The sequence below is a fragment of the Leuresthes tenuis genome, unplaced genomic scaffold (assembly GCF_036924035.1).
Source record: "Leuresthes tenuis unplaced genomic scaffold, fLeuTen1.0.hap1 SCAF_12, whole genome shotgun sequence".
NCBI classification, from domain to species: domain Eukaryota; kingdom Metazoa; phylum Chordata; class Actinopteri; order Atheriniformes; family Atherinopsidae; genus Leuresthes; species Leuresthes tenuis.
The window spans coordinates 4,104,263-4,126,609 of NW_027325366.1; the positions used below are offsets into that span (position 1 = coordinate 4,104,263).

Sequence of the window (22,347 nt, forward strand, 5' to 3'; positions counted from 1 at the left end):
TATACATTTATTCAGTACGTTTATTCTTGCAAATTCGTTTTTAAGTACATGAATGCTGTCGAAATGCAATTATATAAATATAACTAAATAATGATATAGAACATTAAAAAACTTGCCAATTACAAATTTTATTTACCGTCGAAGAAGTCATATTATCCTGTGAGACATCTACGTCACATCCGCTTTCCCGATGCCGAGGTGAACGTTACAGAGTAATGGCGGCGTGCCGGGGGTCTTCGTCGAAATGGTTTTTTACCCGGGAGCAACTGGAAAACACGCCGTCCCGCCGATGTGGAGTAGAACCAGACCGGGAACTGTCCTACCGACAGCAAGCGGCAAATCTGGTCCAAGATATGGGTCAGAGGCTAAACGTGTATCCTTTGTAAACAAACTTATTCTTGATCAAGCTTGGTGAGATATGGCGCTAGCTAACCGTCAGTGTGGGCCCGTTAGCTAATTCTGAACCTATCACTGAGGTTAGGACGCTACACTCAGGTTTTTTTTTTAAATACTTGTATTTCATGATAGCCAACATGCTGTTTTAATTGTAAAATCTGGAGCAGGAATCTCTGTGACATGATTTTATGTTTGGGGGTGTTCTTTGGTAAAGCCTGCTAGCTAAGCGTAGTGTTAGCTTCTGTAAGGCCATTAGGCGGGTTTGCAGGTTTTGCTGGATTCCGTTGTAAAACAACGAGTTGCTTAGTTTTGCAATAGATAACTAGACAAATATTGGTTATTTGACCTTGCTTAGATACAGTGTCAAATATGATATTTTAATGTACGTGTAGAGAGCGTAAGTCACGTATTTTGGTACCTTCGGCTTAGCTGTCAACCTTTCTTCACGCTGACCCCTCGCCACTGTGAAACGTTGTTCAGCGCTCAGTGGCACGTGTCTTGGTATTATGTAATAGCTTACCATTTACCCCTAATGTACTCTTCACTCTGGATAATTTTCTAGCGTCAGACTAAATAAGAATTTCCCTTGACCATCCTTCTAGCTCTCAATTAACAATAAATACTGCAATTGTTTACATGCATAGATTTTATATGCACCATTCTTTCACCAAATTCCATAGGAATGTAAGTATCCTAAGATTTTAAAAAAAGCAATATACTTTCATCCTATTTATTACCAGTTGTACACACCTCTTTAGGTTGGTTGGGTAACTGTTCAAATATTGATTCTATATTACAGATAATATCTCCAACCACCTTGTTCTTGGCTGCAAAAGTGGAAGAGCAACCCCGGAAACTGGAGCATGTGATCAAAGTTGCACATGCTTGCCTAAATCCACAAGAGCCTCCTCTAGACACAAAAAGTAATGTAAGTATGGGTACACATGCATATTGTAATGTTACACATGTTCTCTTCTCTTTCCAGTTGTCTCAGTGGCCATGGTTTCCCTGTCTATAACTGGCTGAGTTGCATTCTGCTGCCCTGTTCAAGGGGCTATAATTCACTGCCTTGGGTTGCAGTTTGTGTGTACAAAACACCTGGGCTTTACCAAGGCTGGCATAAATAGTGACGTGAGCCTGTTTGGAGTTTTAGCCAATTTAAATCGGTTGCTAAGGGTATAGATTAATAGACTCATTACATTTGTGTTGTAATGACTGTCTATCAAACTTCAGGCATACCTCCAGCAAGCTCAAGAGCTGGTGATACTTGAATCCATAGTGCTGCAGACCCTGGGTAAGTAGTGGTGACTTGAGAGAGAGCTTTGTTCATAATAATGGTAAAAGTAATACTTGGTTAATGGTTATACATAAGGGCTTGTCATTGGTTACTGTTGAATCTATTTATCACAGCCTATTATGTGAAATGTTTTATCAGCTACGCTATGGCTATTTTGTCATATTTGAAATGAGCCATGTAAAGGTGACATGTCATTCTTTTGAAGCATGACATTAGTCATGCAGTACAGTATTGATTTGACTATAGAGAATTTCTCACTAGAATCTTGTAAATGCTGCTTTCACTTAACAGTTGCAACATTGTTTTACAAGGCCAGAGTGGTTTGGACACATCTATTGGCTAAATTTGATAAATATTTCTGCCCAGTGTGAAAGTGGTTGAGTCGATTGCACCTAATCTGTGCCATACATTCTTATATTGACCAAGTTCCATTACTCATAATCAATATGACTTGGAGGCTTAAAATGGGCTGCGTCTCCGCGTTTAATTACAAAATGACATGTCACCTCCCAAGTGTGTCTGTGTTGAACTCACCTGTTATGTATTTTGTTCCAGGCTTTGAAATTACTATTGATCACCCACACACTGATGTGGTGAAATGTTCCCAGCTAGTGCGAGGTAGAGGCTTCCTTCTTTGCTCTTTGTGCCCTCTGCTCTTGTTTGTCCCACCTCAGATGTGGGTGGGGAGGGGGTGAAAACCTTGCTGATTTAATGGTTACCTGACCACAACACTTTGACCTTTTGATCTCCTGCTGACTTTGTTGTATGACATAACTTAAATTACAACATTTGCCTCCGCTGATTGGGCCAAGACTGAGACTGAATTGTTTATGAAGATTCTACCATTATTGCTTAGTGTGTCAGAAAAGAAGCCTTTAGTTAATTAACATTAGCACAAAGACAACGTATCAAATGTTGAATCTGGGAAATTTGATTGCTTATTATTTTGTCCTTTTAAGACTTGAAGAACCAATGTTGACTACTCTGGGGTGTTAGGCCTTAAGAGCCAGAACAAATAAAACGAGAAATTAGTCAGAGTTATGAGAAGTTGGCACAAACTAAGTGATGGAGGTACTGTTTTTTTGCTCGTGTAGTGTCCCATCTTAGCATGTACATAGATCCTCAATCACTGAATGAAGAAAAAAAGTCTTATGGCCAAGTCATTTTAAGGGTATGAGAAGTGAAGTTTTTTTTTTTTTTTTTTTTTTTTTTTTATCATGACAAAACTTCAAAATGTTTAATTTGGAGGAACAAATTAGTTTTATGGGGACTAATAACTGCTGAGCGAGACCTTAACAACATTCTGTTAGTATTTGAGAGCTGAGGAGAGCAATTACTATACTTGTGAAAGTAAAGGTTTCGCCATTATTACCATATGTAGGATTCCATCAACACATCGGTTAAAGGCCTCTTTTCATTTCATAATGGATCAAATGTTTTTAGTGGGGGGTGGATCTTTACTATGGGCAGTTTAATTTGGCTCTGCAATCTTTTGCTTCTGAGCCATATTGTTGTAATGCATGCAACGTGTCATTTAGCGCTGTATTTCTAAAATTAACAAGACCTCCCTGAAAAGGGGGTTTTTGGATAGCAGTATATGTTGCCTGTATACGTCATGCTAAATTATGTCCCCCAATTCATAGCTAGTTTACATTGGAAAAACCTTATTCTTAAAATTTTAGTACCTCTCATCCTTCCCAGTATTTGGACTGCCCCAACTTTACTTTTTAAGATATTTGTTTGCATTGAACATTTGATAAAGTTGTATTTGAACAATTTGCAATGAGACATGTTATTTAGATAATTTACAAATCATTGTCCTCTTTTTAAAAAGTGTTCCGTGTACTCTTAAATCAGCACTCAGAACTGTTTTTGAAAACGATTACAAATAGAATAAGCTTCCAAATTGTACTCGTTTTAGCAGGTTATCAGATATTTATTATAAACTAATTGTTATTTATCATAGAAACAGTATTTTGTTTTGTTATAGTTTCTAATGTTCTGGCTGCAGATTAAGCATGCGACCACGTCGCAGATGCACACAAAGAATCTGATTGAACTGCAGTGCAGCTTTCAGTGGTCATATTTTTTTATTTCCCAAACTGCATGTTTGTGAATTAACATTCATTATATGATAACATTAAAAGCCATGGGTCAATAGTTTTGAATTGCCCCTCAGCTTTGCTTGCTGATTTGATTTAGTTATCAAGTTTTATTTTACTCCCCCAGTCTTGGTCTTGGCCTGATCGTTGCATTGGGAATCAGCTTAAGAATGGTAAATGTTGAGCTTAATTTTATATTGCAAGAATTTTGTAATTATTTTCTATCCTTTCTGCTTTTTTTTCTCTGTTTTACAGCAAGCAAGGATCTGGCACAGACTTCCTATTTCATGGCTACCAACAGGTTGTTATCCTGCCCCTCCTTTGTTGCACTTTGACTGCACACCATAGCTTCCTGTAATGCAGGGTACCCTTTCAGTGTCCAACGGGCCCTACTTGCGCTGGTGGTTGTTGGGACGCTTGCCTCCTCCCCTAAGCTCCCCTTCCTTTCTCTGAGGTAGCGGGACATGGTGGCTTGTAGCGTTACCGGCCCCAGTCGCAGTGCGGTGTATTGTACGAGGGACCATGTGTTGGCACAGATGGGTTGAATGCAAGATGTGAAGTGTAGTGGTGCGCTTGAAAACCCACATGTTTGTTCGGTTGCGAAAAAGTGCATAATTCTAAAAGAAAGACACTGGTAGCCTGAATAGCAGCTAAAGATTTCACAGATGTAAACATTTCTCATAGAGGTCCCTCCGGTAAGTACTGCAGATTAATTTTTAAAGTTTTCTTTTTAATATTGTTCTGTTTTCATTTTTCTCTCAAATATATTTCAGCTTTTCTTATATTTGCTCATGATTTAATGCAGAATTTATTTATTTTTTGCTCTGGAACATTCTTGCATACATTTAGCTCTTTAAAGCTCAAGAACTACCCAACTATGACCCATTAAGGACCTGCAGAATATTAGTTTTACCTTTCGCAGGGTTGGTAGTCTTGCCATGACATGCATTTCCATTACAGCCTCAGAGCAAGTGATTAATTGGAAAGTTTAGGTTTTACAGGTTGTGTTCAGTTCTCTGAACTTCTGTAGTTATTCTGTGTAAAATTGATTTTGGTTTCACTCCTGTTTTGTCCTTTATTATTTTCACCTATCAGCCATAAACCGTTTTCACACATGATTACTTCCATTCATCTGACTGCAAGTTTACACATTGTTATATCTGAATGAGTACACCGGTACTTTTATGGAACCCTGCAACCGCAAACTTATTCAATCCAACGTAGAAACATTTGTGCATCACTTTCAACAGAGCGTATTTATTACTTTAAGTGGTCACAATTAGACATGGACGATAGCAGTGGCTCTTTAAGTTGTCACATGACATAAGTACTCAGTGTTTTCTTCCCTACAATAGTTGTATTCAGTAAAAATATTCAGAGCATCTGAGCCAAGTAATTAAAAAAAACAAGAAGCATTTGAGTTGTATTTTGTTTCATTGTGTACCAGTAATTTCAACTCTTGCCATCGACTACTATTTTCGTTAACACAAATGCGTGCTTGTAAAATTGAAAGTTTTAAGGGAAAATGATGTGTTTTGAGAAAATGTAAGCTTTATATAAGTACTTGCAGAGTTTTGAGCCATTTTTCTCAAATTACATAAAGCAATGACAGAGGAGACAAATAACGAGTGTACATACCACTGTGCGACACTTTTTTTAACGTAAAAAGTACGTTAACGTGTTTGTTCGACCGACCTCGAGCCTTTCAGAACAGGACCAAAATCTTTTAAAATGTCACCTATATCAACATTTCTTGATTTTCGTCTTAAAAATGCGAAGGCACTTGTAATGGTAATGACATGGCATGGCACAACTGTACCCGCTGCTTTGGGTAATCCCAAATTGTATGTTTACAACTGAGCGTCATCTGTACTGGCTAACATGTGTTTAGTGTTTTTAGAGTTCTAAAGCAAGGATAAAATTTCCATAATGTTTTTAGTAGCTGGGTCCTCAAAGGGTTTGTTTATAATAGACTACATGTGAAAGGCAGTGGTAGTGATTTATTTTACAGTATTCAGCAATTTAATCAATTTAATATTGTCTGCATGCTGGCTGGTAATGGTGTTAGGCATTCATAAATAACGAGGCTGTAGCCTGTAAATGTGTCATGTAGCTGATAAGATGTGCGTCTTAATGTTGTCACAAACAGACAAACCCTTCATTTGATCGCTTTTTTTCGGGAGGTGGTATTTTACAAACTCTCCTAAGATATAGTTAAAAATATCTTAGACAGACCAAGGCTGTGTTTGAATGGTCTACTTGTTCACTTTAAAGTGTGCTATGGACTGAGTAAGCATTTGGTTGCATTGTGTGGAACATAGGTTAAATTTCTCCAGATGTCTTATCAAACATCCACATTTCTTTTGATACATTTCTTCTTAATGATAAACAGTGAAACTGAAACTTTTAATTTACTACATAGTGTAGTACAGACTTAATCTTGCATTGTACTCTGGAACAAGGAGCTGACAGTGTGCTAATGCTAGCTGCTATAGGCTTTTGTTCCAGCTGCTGCCTATAGGTAGATGCTATACAAATGCTAATGTATAAATATGACAGTGTAAAAATGTTGAGTTGTGGAGAGACCTTCTCTCAATCTTCTGTGGTCAGTCCTTAAGATTTGGTGCGTACGTATCCTAACAGTGTTGTTTCATGTGATTTGTAACTGTAAATGTATGGCATATAATTGTGAAACACTGCTTCATTCAAGTAGTGTCCAAAATGCATTTGCAACTGGCTACCCCATATGTAGTAAACATTGTATAGTGAGTGAGCAGGGGGACAATTCAAACACAGCCCAATACTGAACTTTGTATAAACGCACCATAACCAGACCAACAGATTCCAGATGTTGTGCTTATCTCAGTCCAAGATTACCATCCAACCTCACCGCTTTTTTGTATTTTTTTCTTAGCACTGTTGCATTACGTTGACTTTATATATTGTACAGCTACTCGCTGAAACAATTATTAATTAATTTTTTATTCAATATGGCTCCAATGTGGACAAGAGAAACCTTTACCCCCATACACCTCTGAATGATCAGTATTGCCACCTGCTGGAACGGAGTTGTATTGCATGACATCTTTTACAACTTCTTTACGTGTCAGAAAACCCAAGTGCGATATCACAGTTGGTCATTAGTTGGTGGAAGCACAGTCAACAAGCGGCTCTTTGTTTAATAAAAAAAAAAGAGGTTCTTTGGACTTAAACTTTTGGGTAGTACGAGTGGTAACACAGCTCAAGATTCCACTTGTTGTCTTGGTGACCTTGGGAAAACAAACCTGGAGTCTTAAAACTAAAATCTTGGTGCTCATCTGAGGTTAATGCATCAGTTGATATCTGTTTTACCAAAGGTGAACTTTGTTCTCCTTACTAATGGGGATCCAGTTCTTGGAGATATTTAAGTGTTACAGTAAAAATGTCCGTATCTCGGCCATCGACGCGTGGATTGTTCCATTGCTCTTTCTGTTGATGAAATGCTTTGTTGTGCTGTTTATGAACGACATTGTTGACTTTACTATTGCCGTTCCTCTTTTTACTAAATAACGTTGCACATTGACTCAAATTTTTATTCCTCGGTTATTTAGCTATTGTATAGCGTTAAATTCACACTTTTAAAATGTCCCTAATTCAGCACCTAACACCATCCCTGCTATGTTGTCTGTCTGATTTGAAGATCATTCTAGATCCGTTTGAACAGTGTACACAGAAAGAGAACTGCACAGATATTGTTGTTGGAGCAGCCCTTTGTTAGATAACTGTACAATGATGTAACAGTCACATGGATGGCCTCATGGTCGGTGTGTTTTACAATGGGCAGAATTTACCTAGCTATTACAAACGGCCCCTTTCCTGCTTCCTTCTCTTTTCATATCTCAGCATTTAATGTCACAGTGAATACACATTGTTTGTTTTTAACGATAGACTTAATTTTGTTTTGAATGAAAAGCTGCTACATTTTAAACCACTTCACTGTGTCAACATGATAAAATATATTTAAATAATTATGCTGCATTCTTACAGTTCATGCCAACAGCATACTTAATCTGTCTGCTCCCTCTTGTTTGTTTTTTTCTCTTTTCTACACATGTTGGCTGGATCTTGACCTCCCTCGGCCTGAATTGCTGTCACATACCCTCACACACTCTGCAGTCTACACCTCACTACCTTCTGCCTCCAGCACAAGCCCACGGTGATTGCCTGTGTCTGCATACACTTGGCCTGTAAGTGGTCAAACTGGGAGATTCCAGTTTCTACTGATGGGAAACATTGGTGGGAATACGTGGACAGCTCGGTCACTCTGGAGCTGCTCGACGGTGAGATCACACGTTTCACTATGCTTTGATGCAAGGTTTTTAAAGGTTTTCTAAATGGGGAAGTTTGTTAAATGTGAATGAGACGAAATGTAGCTGTGAGACTTCAGGAGCAGAATTGTTTGACAGGATTTATACCTTGCACTTTCAGAGTTGACCCACGAGTTTCTGCAGATTCTGGAGAAGACTCCTAGTCGATTAAAAAGGATACGCAACTGGAGGGTAATTTACATGCTCCACTGTTTCAATACAGCTGCTTTTCTAATGTTTTCATTGTGGAAATACTTTGAACCCTCGTAGTATACAAACAACTAGAAAACCTTTGAAGATATTTTGAATGCTGCCAATGCAATCACTGGAGGCTGAGATACCTTTGCAGTTTGTGGATTTTAAAAATCCACAACAATATCCAACAACGCGCCTCTTCGCTCTCGTACATTGGAAATGAATGGCAACTGGCCACTTCCGTCACTCGCTTTGCATTCGATGTGAATCCAAGGTCAGGTGGATCCCAGCCATCCCAGATCGTACTTAGCGATTGAATCGTGTCATCATTAATGCTTTTGCCCATGTCCCAGTGAGTGCCTGTTCTTCAGTCTGAGTTGGGTGATGCAGACCGATGTGCAGTTTATAAGTTTATAAGTGTAAAAACGACCGACGATATTGTCCTCGACTGTCGGACCATGTTTTAGCATGCGCCTTATAATCAGGTGCGCCTTATAGTGCGGAAAATACGGTAATACTTCAGAGAAATAAGCTGTTTATGGCAAGAAATTAAAAAGTACAAAATTTGTCATTTTGAGTGAAAGTGGACTACAGTGCTTTCCTTTTGATGTATATGTGATATATAACGTTGTATTAGTGAAAGCACGGAAAAGATATGAAAATACAAATTCAATGTGCAAAAGTCCAACTTTCCATGACCTGTTTAAACTTTGAGTGATATTACGGTACTTCTATAAAGTATGCCTCAGCCATAAGGCTCTCAACATTGCTGTCATCCCATTGTGCTGTATGGAGTAATGATATACAAGTATACATTTTGTTTCTCCAATTATAGTTGTAATAAGTGTTCTCAATGCTTTTGCATTGGCATTCTTTATTAACTGTGTCATTTTTATTTATTTATTTTTAACTTTCTAGGCAACACAAGCTGCCAAAAAGCCCAAGAGTGAAAACGCCCAAATGACGGACAACTCATTTGCCGGGCCTTCCATGCTTCAGGATCATGGTGATGCTTCAATTTCTGGGATCCCCTCATCCAACCCAAGTTTTTCCAAAGCAGGCGCTGCCTTCTCTGTGCCCATGCCTGGCCAGTCCAGAGGAGTACCTCTGTCGCTGGACACCATTGCTGTCACATTCAATCCAGCTAGCCACAGTCAATGGCCCCAGGGCAACCAGAGCCAAGCAGGGTACGCTTCGACCTGCGTTAAACAAGAACTTGTTGGTGTCCCTCTCCAAGAATCTAAACTTTCTTTGCCAAACTCCACTTCCTCTTTGCTTCAACATCCACCAGCTTACAGGACTGAAAAAATGGTAGACATCAACCTTGTCAAACAAGAACATAAAGGAGTTGGTGGAAGTGGAATGGTGAAGCATCAGCCACCACCTCAGCTTGTTTACCCTCCACCACCACAACCTTCTCCCGCTCAGAAGCTTTCTCTAGATAAATACAGAGAGAAACACTCTGCAGAGTCATATGTTCCTGTGCAGAGGCGTAGGCAGGAGCATCACACAGGGGCAATGGACTGCGATATGAGAGGGGATTTGACATCCTCTTCTACCTATGCACCATCCACTGTTAGCCAAGTAGATCATAGAAAACATGTACAGCCCCACCAAACCTCCCACAGCAGCGGTGGAAGCACCACAGCCTCCCCAATGAAACTGAAAGGCCCTTCTTCCTCTGCTTCAGGGCAAGATAGACGTCATCATGGTGACAAACGTGACAAAGGCTCGCTTAAGCTTCGTCTGGCAGTTCCTGGGTCCAGTTCACAGCTGGAGAAAAGTGGACAACCAAGCAAAGACGAACTTAAGATGAAGATAAAAGTTTCATCTTCTGATCGCCACAGCTCATCAGATGAAGGCGTGGCTGCCAACAACAACAAGAGCAAACATTCCAGCCCGCTGGTGAGCAAGGAGAAACAACACCGTGGAGCGGAGCACAACTTCCATCGCCCTCACAAGCACAGTCACCCCCAAACACACAGTGGCAACGGGAGGGGAGGCACAGAGGCCCCAGTGGGCGGGGTGGGCCTAGGCCTGCTGCGTGGTCCTCCAGGACTGGTAAGCATGGATGGAACAACACTTGGTCTTCCTGCATCCACCCCTTTGACTTCATCCTCATCGCGCAAGAGGGTGTACCCCGAGACCAGCCACAACCACCACCCTTCGTCCTCATCCTCCAGCTCTTGCTCCAAAGTGAGCAAAATCTCCAAGGGTGGCACTGGTGCTGCAGGTACTTCTCCTTTTTCTCCCCCCTCTTTTCCCCCTTGCTCCTCTCCTGTACTGCAGTGTATCTCATCTGGCTTGCAGCTCTATGGCTAACATCCCCCCACCCTCCTCCTTCTCCTCCTCTTCCTTATTCTTGTTTCTCCTCCTCCCCTCCTGTCACACCCAGGTGGGCTGCGGACCTCTCAGCAGTTCCCTCCTAGTGAATCGCCACATGAAGTGGGAGAGCAGAGACATTGAGTCCACCGTTCTGCAGCCGTGGCCAGCACATGGAAATGGCAACAAACTACCCACAGCTCAGACTTTGAAGACTATGCTCACCTCCTTGTCAAGTGCCCTAGGAAAATAACTCTTTATGTGATGATAAACCCTTTACTGAAAGGCAGAAACACTTATCTGCAAAAAAGAAAAACAGTATTGTTGAACTTCTCGATTTCAGAGACAAGAAAGATGAATAATTATGCTTCCTGACTGTCACATTTCGGGGCTATGATACTCAGTCCTGTCTTTGTTAATGTTGAATTGCTGCTTGGTTATCTTTTCTCCTCATTTGAGCTTAGGAAAGTGTGAAGGTGGAGGATGTTTCTCAATCAAGGTGAAAGGTCCCTTCCTTATGTCAGATCTACACATGGGATATTGAGTATTACAAGTTCATAAAAGCATGAAAGGTGCACTTTGTTCATTTTCACATTTTTTTTAAACAAGTAATTTAATTGAATCACTTTTCTGTGGTTGTGGAGGAAGTTAGTGGCGACCCGGAGATGAGTTAAGTTTATGTTTGCTGGCATTCCATTTAAAACTGTTGATGGATGCGGGGTTTTTTTTAAGTGTAAAGTTTCATCTCCCCAATTACTTTCTTGTCTTGGGTTTCTTTTTATACTTAAATACTGTGCATTTGATTTGCATGTTTCAATCATCAAAGGGATTTAAAAGGAGAGCGCTTACTTGCTGTTTACAGAAAATGGAGAGAAATGTACATACATTTTTGTATGTTTAAAGAAAAAACTATACCATGACTACTCAGGTTTGGAGCTGCTTGTATCTATAACAAGATAACTATGATACCTATAAGATTTTTTTTGTTCATGGGTAGGTAAGGCATCATCAGGTGAACAATTGCAGCATTCCAGTGGTTTGTGCTTCTTACAGCTTTGCTGTAGATGGTGATGGATCGTCGATTTCCAGCGCAGGAAATAACAGTCGATTCCCCCTGCAACTGACACATCCAATACCTACTTATCACAGTTATCAGATTGATGCAATTTGTACCAAAAATATTTTTTTGACCTCGTAAGTAGACCTTAAGCTGGATGCCAAAGGTTGTGCCTCAATGAAAAGAAAAAAAATAGGATGGCAGCGGTGGGCTAAAAAAAGTTTACGTATTCCTCTTTACTTTGAGGTGCATCAAACATGCTAAATCAGGCTGTAGCCCATCAGCCCACAAAGGACACATTTAAGTGTTATTCATTCAACCATTAACAGGGTACTATTCATGGTTTTCAAAGCAGAAACTAATCAGGCATTTGCAAGCCCCCATCCCCTTGTACCCTTCAGGACATGACTTTACTATCACTTTCAGTATACATTGTTTGAAAAATCCACACATGACCCAGTTTTCTCTGTTCTGTACATGGTTACTTGTTTTAGTGTGCAAAATGCCTAATAAGGCTCATGCTGGATTGTTTGTACCCAATTAGGGATTCACAGTTAGGCACAGAACAACCAGAATTGTAGACGAATGATCATAAGCCACTTTTTACCTCCTTTTCCCCATTTTCATTTAAATATTATGAATAAACTTAAGAATTGCCACTACCCTGACACTGTATAATATCTGGTTGTCATTTTATTACATATACTGTAATGTCTTTCCATGGAACGGTAGGACTGGACTGATTTTTAAATATAAATGATAGCCATACCAAGAAATATTTAGTAAAAAAAAAAAAAAACATTTGATGACAAATGAATGATTTCTTAGTGCTGATTGCTGAGCGACTTCCATGAAAAAGAAGGTTGCAACAATATTGCCTGATTCAAAATGGACCACATAGCTTATGAACATGTTACACTGGACTGACCTATGATTTAGGTCTGTTAAAATGGCACATTTAGAAATGTATATGATTGAACATAACCATTTAAGCCAAAAGTACGTATCAGTCATTCTAACTATTCACATTTTATAGGTTTTATTGTACCATTTGAAATGAGTGAAAAGTGCTTCTGAAGTATTTCTATTAGAATTTCAGTTTAATGGTGTGAACACAGTTTCCTCACCTTTGATGTAGTTCAGGTACACCTGTCTGTCCTGATCATACTGCTGCCCTTGTTGGGTCACAACAGAGCAAGTTTAGAACTGGCAATATGACTGAAATAATTAAATGTCCTCTTTCATTTATAAACATATATTGGCTCAAAGTGTACAAAGTCCTTTCTGCTGACCACAAAACTTCTTTCATTGTGTTTCCCTAGTTCGTGTTTGTTTAATTTTTAGGGATGAATGAATGCTTCAGCAACTGGTCAGCTGATGGCCGTTGTTTCTGGTCTCTGGAGTTGAGAGAAAATGAATGAAAATTCAGGAACTTAAGTCTATAAATAAGAAAATAAATAACTGAAGACTCTAAGTTACAATTAAAACTGTAGGAAAGCAGATGTTTTTTAATGAGTAAATATTTCAACATAAACTGCGTACCTTGTCAAGCAGATTTTTACAAAGTCCTTGGCATTCTCTGAGAACCCATCTGGCATCGATGGCATCAACCCTTTCTGAGCCCCAATGTAGAACAAGGCAGCCATTTTGTCCATGTGTCCAAGTGGCGGTTTCCCTGTGGCCATTTCAAAGACTGTGCAACCAACACTCCATATATCTGACTTCCTGCCATATCCTGACTTGTTGATAACCTAAGCAGTGAATAAGTCGGGAGAAAAATAAGAATTAAAGGGGAACTTGAAAGTCAGTGGAGAAGTGGAAAAAAATGCAAATAAAAGCCAAGTGAAAATAATTGAGTTACCTCTGGTGCCATCCAGTAAGGGGTTCCGTGGACGGACTTGAGCAGCTCCCCACTGTTACAAGCTGTGTGATTTAGGCAGCTTAGACGTCGTGCACAGCCAAAGTCTATGAGCTTGATGACACCAGTTGGCATGAGCATGATGTTGTTTCCCTTTAAATCCCGATGAATCACCCTGTTCAAGTGAAGGTAGGCGACCCCTTTAAGTATCTGATGAGTGTACAGAGCAAGGACTTGCTCTGGCAGTGGGCCAAACCTAAGGACAGTAGAGAACTGTATATTAAAGGCACCAATAAGGAGCATTTATCAGTTTAGTCACAAATGGGAGTTCTTTTTTCAAGAGAAACTTCATGTCAATACGGTCTATATCAACCTGTGAAGGATGCTAGTGATAGATCCTCCTGGGATGAACTCCATGAAGATGGAAACAACATGGTGATAAAGTGAAGTCCCCAGGAAGCCAACAATGTTGATGTGTCGAAGGGTTTTCAGCAACTCCACCTCCTCCTGAAGACGATTGTACTCTTTCTTTGCAGCACCAGGTTCTGAGGAGTCCAGGCACACCTGCTTCACAGCTATTAGCTGGCCCTGGCCAGTCAGGCCACAGTACACCTGGTAAGAGGGCAGTTTCACTCAGTGTGACAAAAAGCAGTTCCATCAAAAGATCTATGGAGTAAAACTGGTAGAAGCAGATCTTTCTAGATATTAATGGAAAAGTTTTTTGCTTCAGTATCTTATTTATTTTATCTTACTTTCATTTTAATATCTATGAAAAATGTGTGCACGTACTGTGCCGTAGGCACCCCTGCCGAGCACTTCACCCTTTGTCCATTTGATGGCGGGATCTTCAACCAACTGAGGATCTAGAGAAGCTCCACCATCTTTAGGAACCACCTGCAATAAAATACACTGAATTGAAAATAGAACAAACATAGAGAGTTGTTAAAGCTAGACCAATGGGAGTAACCATGGAGTGATCAACTGGAAATCAGTGAATTTGTTAAAATTTTGGGTCTTTGAAGCTCAGTTAAATTGGACTTTTGTAAAGAAAAAAAAGTCAAAGTTTCAAATGCGTAGTCCTCAACAACACATACAACAAGACCTCTAATAAGATTATAATAAGTATTTTACTATAATATTAATAAGACTGATGTGTAAAATGACCAGGATATTGACACAGGTGATCGTGTGCATACGGCCTTCAACTATTAACTACATTTACTAAGGGGACAAAATTAAAATACATTGGATATGTAGGATATGAAAAAAATATCCAAATCCACAAACTACCCACCCTTCAAACTATCCTTTAACCTTTCTCTCCTCTGAACATTTTGAAAAAAATGGGTCTTTAAAAGAAGTTATGAAATATCAAACTCTTCCTTTTCAAAGTTTACCTCAGGAAAGACTTTTTGTCCCGCTGAAGGTTCCTCTTCTCTGGTAAACTCCTTGTTGTAGTGCTCAGGGTCTTCAGGACCTATTGATACATCTCTCTCATCCAATGAGATCAGCTCTTCTGCTAGACATTGCAGCAGGTCATCTGTAAGCGGCCCATCCCCCGCCTCATCCAGAAACTTCTGGTAAACTGGTGACAGAATGGTGTGGCAGCTCCTGGCAGGAGATATCCATATGTTGGTCTTTGGCTGCTGAGGAGTTGGTAATAATGACATGGGAGCTTGTTGGGTTGAGTTTCCTATTGAAGTATTTACAGTCATTCCATGGTTGTTTGCATGACGAGGCTCTCCATTAGTTGGTGATGTCAGGGTTTTGTCACCTGGCTTTAATGTTTTAGACTCATACCTTGAAAGAGCCTCATCTGTGGTCAGTAATGTGTGATCTTTACTTTTATCTTGAGCACTTCCAGAACCCATGCCAACATTGTTAGCAAGAACAAACTTAGTCCCCAATTTAGGACCACTGTCTACTCTGTAGATGGGCTTTCTTGGTACTGCGATTGGGTGTGGTTTAATTCTAGATGGCACAGGTTTTGCTTTGCTTTTAGCTGAGACGACTAAACTCTCCCCAGGGCTTCTCTTTAACTTATTCTGTGCTGGTTTTGATGGCCTGTGCTTAACTTTATGGCCCTGTTGTGGCTTTCTCGGTGGAGCACACAGCAACTCTCTGTCTTTAGGTTTCTCACAGGGGCTGGAAACCCGGTGGTTTTCAAACATAGGACCAGCAAACATCTCATAGATGGCTGGCCCTTCATCACCACTCTGTATCTGCTGAAACATATCTTTGTATGTGATGAGGTCCACAGCAGATTTAGATCTTGGGGGTTTCCCGCTCAAACATGGTTTCTTCATCTGCTGGGCACTTTTCAGCTCCCTTGGTGCTGAGTCTTGTTGAGCTCTGTTGCTGCTCAACTTGTCAGGATGTGCTCTGCTGCTCTTTGGGAGATCACAAATCATCTTACATGGTGTAGGGGTGGTGATGTTAAAATGAGCAGCACTGACAGATTTAATCTTTAACTTGAGTCTAGCTACAGTTACTTGTCTACTCATTTTTAGGTCAGGGCTTTTCCTGATTTTATCTTTGACTTGAGTAGAAAATGCAGAGCACTTCAGATTATTTTTGGATTTATTCCCATTTAAGTTATTCTGACTTTTATATGCAAGTGTTTTGAGAGACTGGTTAGTTTGATTATTTGCTCTCAACTCACAGTTTGTGGTGGTTCTACTCTCTTTGTTTTGTTCAGGTTTCAAAGCTTTAAACATTGTCTCATCTCTCTTAAGAGCCTCAGTAAAGACTGCAGTTTTCCCCAAAACTGTCCTGCCATTTACCTTTGCATCCACTGCAGTGCACACAGTTGGCTGGTCTACCTTAGTGTCAATATTAAAGGAGGATTTGTTTGTTGTCTTCGCCTGTTTTACATGTTGCTGCATATTTATGTGATCTCCCTCACAGCTTGAAATAACATTATCTTGAACATTGTTTGCATCAAATATAAATCTGAGCCTTATATCAGTCTCAGATTCTGTGGTGAAGTTCACATTGTTCTTGTCTTCACTAAACACTGATGTAATGGGTGTTTTATTTTTGACAGAATCTTTAGGAGTCCCAGTGGCTCCTTTTTGTGCATAATTCACATTGATTGCTTCACAGTGGGATGTCTTAGCTTTTTCGATGCTGAGAAATTGTTGTGTATGATTGATAGCATCTTCCTCCCTGTCATATTTTGATCTCGGGCCTGATGGAACATGACTGATCCTTGGCTGAACTTGAAAATTCAGTCTTGAGTCCCCAGCCAAATCTGCCTTCACATCCTTTGAATGCTGTAAAGGTCCATCCCCAGAGAACTTCAGATTTCTGTCTTCACAATCAATGTCATGTATATCCCTGTCATCATTCTCAAGCTCCAGGTCAGTGGAACTCTGGCTGCTGCTTCTGGACCCACTTTCCTCATTGCCAGTCACAGTGGCCGAAGGACCATCGCACTGGCTGCCCCACGACAGCCTGCCTTTGGTCAGCTGGGTCCTGGTGCAAAGGGGGCTCCTACTAATGGGTTTTAGGGGAACGCCGTGCTTGAGCACCGGAAGAGCTGTGCTGTCTCTGGTCCGGCTATCCAAGGGTGCCAAGAGCTTGGGTGTTTGGGGATGGAAAGCTGGCAAGAGACCCTGTGAAAAGGCAGATAACCAATTATTCAGCAGTTTTTGGTCTAACTCAGGGTTCTAAAACTCCCAGCCCATGGGCTACTTCTGGCCTAGTTCTAGCCCCAGAAGAGCACAGAAGTCGCACGGTGTGGAGCTCCAGAGAAGATGACATAAATTAAAAACAGGAGACAAAGAAGAAAAAGAAGAGGAGGTGGAGGAGGGAAAGTATGTCACTTTCAAAATCTAAGAGAAGAGTGGATGACGAGCATAGACAGTTTCAGGAACGATGTACATCGCAATATTTCTTTGTTGGGTTAAGTGGAAATACGACTGTCTCATATGTAAAGAGAAACTTGCTACTCTTCAGGAATATAATCTCAAGCGTTATTAATTAGCTAAACATGAAGATCATTATACATATACGTCTTAAATAATTCAGTTAATTTCTTTCCACTACACTCAAATTGACCTTTTATGATAATATAATTTTTTTCAGATTCTGTTCATAATTTTTATGGACAGAATTTCTAGGCACAGCCAGGGCTTTGAGGGTGTCCGATTTGGCGACCTCAGAATCAGGTCTCTGCTTTTTGCAGATGATGTGGTTCTGTTAGCGTCGCCGGGCCATATCCTTCAGCTCTGACTGGAGCGATTTGCAACTGAGTGTGAAGTGGCTGGGATAAGAATCAGCACCTCCAAATCCGAGACAACGGTCCTTAACCGGAAAAGGGTGGAATGCCCTTCGGGAATGAGATCCTTCCCCAAGTGGAGGAGTTCAAGTATATCTGGGTCTTGTTCACGAGTGAGGGACGAATGGAACGGGAGATTGACGGGCGGATCGGTGCGGGCTCTTCTTCACAACCGACCCTTCGTTGTGAAGAAGGAGCTGAGCCAGAAGGTGAAGCTCTCTATTTACTGGTCAATCTACGTTCCTACCCTCACCTATGGTCACGAGTTGTGGGTAGTGACCGAAAGAACAAGATCGCGAATACAAGCGGGCAAAATGGGTTTCCTCCGCACGGTGTCTGGGCTCTCCCTTAGAGATAGGGTGAGAAGCTCAGTCATCCAGGAGGGGCTTGGAGTAGAACCGCTGCTCCTCCGCATTGAGAGGAGCCAGATGAGGTGGCTCGGGCATCTGGTTAGGATGCCCCCTGGACGCCTCCCTGGTGAGGTGTTTCGGGGAGGAGACCCTGGGTAAGACCCAGGGGACAGGGGAGTCTGGGCTTCTCTGCTCAAGCTGCTGCCCCCACAACCCGACCCCCAGAGAAGTGGAAGTTAATGGATGGATGGATATTTTTTTTTAAATTTCTCAAATGTAAGGTTTGTTCAGATTTTTGCTATTTCTTTTAATCCAGATACTATTTGATTTTCAAATTTGATCTTTATAAATGATTTTGTTTTTATCTCTCTCACTTTTTTGTCTTTGTGAAGCAATTTATGACATTTGTTCTCGAAAAGTGTTTTTCTGCACACATTAAAAGAATGTACACATGAAGGAAAAGAAAAAGCAATAAAAGTATGACAAGGTGAATCAGTGAAGCTGATATTATGTATATATATGTAGGATATTTTTGGTTAAAACGCACCTTTTGTTGATTCACAGTGTTGTGAGAGCCCAGTCCTGACAGCAGGAAGATATCGCAAACAATGAATTATCCACGAGTATCATCAACAAAACATATTACAAAGTTCTACACACAAAAAAACTATAAATATACATACGTGTCTGAATATGTGCTCTGGCCTGCATCACAGTGTTGGAACACAGTAGGGGTTCCATCATGCTCGGGGCTGATTGGCTGAGCTGGCTGGACTCTGCCACAGACAGCCTATCGTTGGAAGGTGGGGAGGCGTTGACCTCACTTCTTGTTCTCTGTCTTTTGGAGGCACATCCAAGTCAAAGCTAATATTTAAATTTTTATTTATTTACCAACAAATCCACCAAACAAAGAAACAGTTGGTTTGTTCCTGTCCTTAAATACAACTCATAATGGTGTCCAATTGACCACCCCTACAGTCAGCAGGAGTGGGCAGTTTCCATAAAGGAGAAAACGTAATTCTCATGTGTTTGATTTAACAAAGTCACAAAGTCCTCTTAAGAGGAATGGAGAGGGATGCATTGCAGAGTTACAACCATTCACTTCTGGGTCACTATCAATAACATGACACTTGAGCACTTTTTGTTGTATTGAAGATGATAACAACTACTTGTTTCGAATGACAAATAAGAAAAGGAAAAAAAAACATGGTTAGGGCTAAAGCACATTATTTTTTATCAGACACCACTGTCACCTTGATGGACTCCAAGTTTACACTTCACATGCAGTTGCATTCATGACACTAGAGGTTGCATATTCTTTGAACGTACTAGCATTATGTTATTGCCTGTATGAACAAAAAACTTTTTTTGGTGGTGAGCAGTCAGGTATTTGATCATTTATTAAGTGTCACAGATGTTATTAATTTGAAAACTAAATGCATATAATAAAGCTGTTTTTGACATAGTTGATAACAGATTATTTGAGCACATCTCAGGTGCTTGTAATTCAGAAATCTGGATAGAAGTCAATCAGACTTCTTTCTTGTCAGTTTATTATATTAAACACACTGTGAAACAAAGGTCTGATAATTCTTTCAGTCTATTATCTCAAGTCATAAAAAATACTTTGTTAACAAGTGATGTCAGCGTGTGCACCTTTGTCTGGGGGGTACTGGCTGACAGGGGGTCCTGGTACTCAGAAAGCCAGATGATAAAGCAGGATCTGCAAGGCCCAAATGTCTTCTGTTGTTGCACAAACTGGGCAGAAACAAACCTCTGCTAAACAGATAAAAACACACAGTCATGCAGTCGCCATAGAAAAAAAATGTGATTGTTAGTGGTGTTTGTTGGAGCTTAGCTGAAAAATGATCATTTTGGCTACAATATTAACCCAAAATATTCACAAATTTTAGTCACTTTTGTTTCCTTGTGCTGAACTCAATATTGAGACTCATTCAGAAACATCTCTACCTATTCCTGGAAGCCGATTCTATGAAATTGGAGACAAGCTCAAAGACTTATTTTCCTCCGAGAGCTTGAACTTGATTCAGTCGTGAGAGCTGCTCATAACAGACAATGGGCTGATTCACCAAAGCCCTCTCTGTTCCTGTCTGTGTGTTGCCAACCTGTTTGGGTAGAACAGATTGTCCTCTGGACACGGTGACAGCCACCTGCGTGCAGGTCTGTGAGTGTAACTGGATAGGCCACTTTTCTAGTGCGAGTGTAAAAGTCAGAGGCATATGCTAAGCAGCTCAGGGGAAGTGGACAGCATATACAAGAGACTGTGTGTTAGTGTGTTGATAGGGGTGGAGTGTTAACTATACACACATAAAATGTTTGTGGTTACATATGAACAGATGTGCTAACAGATGCACTGTCAATACAATCACCTTGTGATCATTTTCTTTTCTTTATCGCTAATACACATTACAAAAGCCTCAATATAAAAGTGTGAGTTTGTGAAAAAGATAGAGATTTCTCCATGCCCACCTGCTGCCCCTCCTTGTGTCCTGACTGGATGGTCTGTCTCTCAGTATTTCCATGGCGTTTCGGAAACAGGTGGGGATCCTCTTATCTGCTCCAAGCACACAAACACACACTGAATAGTCTTAATCCAGTTATATTCTTCACAGGACGACAGCTTAACTTAAGTTACTGAGACAATATTTCTGATTTGATAGGAGCCCTAATAATGCTGTCCACATATCCCAGTGAAAACAAAAAGTATTTCAAATATATCACCTTAAACTAGAAAGTTAACAGTCATGTAAGCATCAACTTTTTTGCTCAGTCAAACTTCCAGTTGTGAGACTGCATCTGTCATTTTTCTGTAGAATATGCAACATATTCTATACAACAGCAAAACAGTAATAATCAACATTTGAGGAACCAATTTGCATTACCTGTTTGTAAGGTTGTTGATCCACTCTGCTCACACCTTGAGACTCTTATTCTTTCCACTCAAGACTAAGACCTAATAGTTGCATTTTTATTCCGCTTTTTGACTCTTTATTCTTCTACTTCACTGTCACAGAAATGCCTCTGTGAAAGTCTCCCCTAAAGACAATGCTGTTGTATCTGAGGTGAAAGATGTTCAGGCAGGTTTCTCAGCTGAGAGGTTTGTATTATGTGGAAAACCCCTCCCACCCAGTCACGCCTCCCCCAGCTCCCTCCCTTTAGAAGGTGATGTGAGATCTCATGGCCTTTTTGGGATGTTAACCATTATGTTTCTACAGCAAAAGGCCTCAGTGACTGAAATGATCAAATTCAGAATCATTCTTCCAAACATTTTCCAATTCTTGCTTGATCATTTCAGCTGCTCAACAGTTCAGGGCCTCTTTTGTCTTTTGCCCTCTTTGTTTCATAATATACCAAATCCACTGGGTGTAGGTCCTGACTGCACGTAAGCCAACTTAGAACCTGGGTTTGAGCTTTCATGTAGAATATGTAGAGGCGAGTTGTTGGGTCTTTTTTTTGTTTGTTTTATGAGGTAAATTATTCATTTTCAGTTTAGATCTGTTTGTGACCAAATGTAGTACTGCCTTAGCCATTCAGTGTTGGTTAGCAGCATTGCTCTTTGCACACAGAGGTTTCTTTAAATTGTTGAAATCTTTGAATAGAATGTATTGTAGATTTTAAAATCCCTAAATTCTTACAATTTGATTAAGAAAGATGATTTTTATGATTTTTTAATTGTTAAACTATATGTCCACACGATCTTTCACATAGTGTTGAATCCTTCCCCCACTTCAACTCATTGGCTGAAAGAGATGACCAGCTATATTCACTTAAATGTAAAATTTAAATGATAATCTAAATATTTTTGGGATATGTACACAAAATGCCAGCTTATTTTAAGCTTGTCTGTGAATTGTTGGCATTCAAGGTGGCCTCTTGTGTGGTCCATGAAAGAGCTCTTACCTTGGCTGAAGTCCCTTGGATAGTCAGATTGAGGACGGCACCCTGGAGCCTGTAGAACTTCCTGGAAAGAATAGAGGTGTGGTAATAAATTATGCAAGTTAATTATTCTTTATTTTGTCTTGTATATTGGAATCAATTTGTGCTCTCATTTTGTAGAGCTTAATGCAGAAAAAGCAGAAATTACAAGAAAACTCAAATGCACACTATCAAGTACAATAATA

The 22,347-nt window shown here is 40.2% G+C and overlaps 2 protein-coding genes across 6 annotated transcripts; one reads left to right on the forward strand and one right to left on the reverse strand.

The window, feature by feature from the left end:
- Nucleotides 1-140: 140 nt before the first annotated feature.
- Nucleotides 141-12,383, forward strand: ccnt2a (cyclin T2a). 4 transcript variants are annotated; one of them, XM_072397858.1, is made up of 10 exons: nucleotides 168-373; nucleotides 999-1,080; nucleotides 1,196-1,324; nucleotides 1,630-1,690; nucleotides 2,249-2,311; nucleotides 4,051-4,096; nucleotides 7,951-8,114; nucleotides 8,263-8,333; nucleotides 9,255-10,569; nucleotides 10,732-12,383. In XM_072397858.1, exons 1-10 carry the CDS (start codon nucleotides 216-218, stop codon nucleotides 10,800-10,802), a joined length of 2,160 nt encoding a protein of 719 aa, XP_072253959.1. In that variant the 5' UTR covers nucleotides 168-215; the 3' UTR covers nucleotides 10,803-12,383. The 4 variants fall into 4 exon arrangements, 3 of the variants coding, with proteins under 3 accessions (XP_072253959.1, XP_072253958.1, XP_072253960.1); XM_072397857.1 differs by having other exon boundaries at nucleotides 9,255-12,383; XR_011918005.1 differs by lacking the exons at nucleotides 8,263-8,333; nucleotides 9,255-10,569; nucleotides 10,732-12,383 and having other exon boundaries at nucleotides 141-373; nucleotides 4,051-4,490; nucleotides 7,951-8,046.
- Nucleotides 12,384-12,737: 354 nt separating this feature from the next.
- Nucleotides 12,738-21,302, reverse strand: map3k19 (mitogen-activated protein kinase kinase kinase 19). 2 transcript variants are annotated; one of them, XM_072397849.1, is made up of 11 exons: nucleotides 21,109-21,302; nucleotides 20,696-20,780; nucleotides 19,862-19,981; nucleotides 18,889-19,043; nucleotides 18,753-18,787; nucleotides 14,971-17,190; nucleotides 14,363-14,467; nucleotides 13,947-14,185; nucleotides 13,577-13,829; nucleotides 13,258-13,466; nucleotides 12,738-13,112 (listed from the first exon to the last, which is right to left on the reverse strand). In XM_072397849.1, exons 2-11 carry the CDS (start codon nucleotides 20,746-20,748, stop codon nucleotides 13,049-13,051), a joined length of 3,453 nt encoding a protein of 1,150 aa, XP_072253950.1. In that variant the 5' UTR covers nucleotides 20,749-20,780; nucleotides 21,109-21,302; the 3' UTR covers nucleotides 12,738-13,048. The 2 variants fall into 2 exon arrangements, with proteins under 2 accessions (XP_072253950.1, XP_072253949.1); XM_072397848.1 differs by having other exon boundaries at nucleotides 19,862-19,984.
- Between the last annotated feature and the right edge of the window lie 1,045 nt (nucleotides 21,303-22,347).

Bases quoted from the DNA above. Each gene is read 5' to 3' on its own strand.
- ccnt2a (XM_072397857.1), top strand. From the start codon at position 216: ATGGCGGCGTGCCGGGGGTCTTCGTCGAAATGGTTTTTTACCCGGGAG. The intron at 2,312-4,050 runs GTAGAGGCTTCC...TCTGTTTTACAG, and splicing joins ATGTTCCCAGCTAGTGCGAG to CAAGCAAGGATCTGGCACAG. The intron at 4,097-7,950 runs GTTGTTATCCTG...CACACTCTGCAG, and splicing joins TATTTCATGGCTACCAACAG to TCTACACCTCACTACCTTCT.
- map3k19 (XM_072397848.1), bottom strand. From the start codon at position 20,748: ATGGAAATACTGAGAGACAGACCATCCAGTCAGGACACAAGGAGGGGC. The intron at 17,191-18,752 runs GTGCGTTTTAAC...GCCTTTTCACAG, and splicing joins ACACTGTGAATCAACAAAAG to GGTCTCTTGCCAGCTTTCCA. The intron at 13,830-13,946 runs GTTGATATAGAC...TACTGTCCTTAG, and splicing joins ATCACTAGCATCCTTCACAG to GTTTGGCCCACTGCCAGAGC.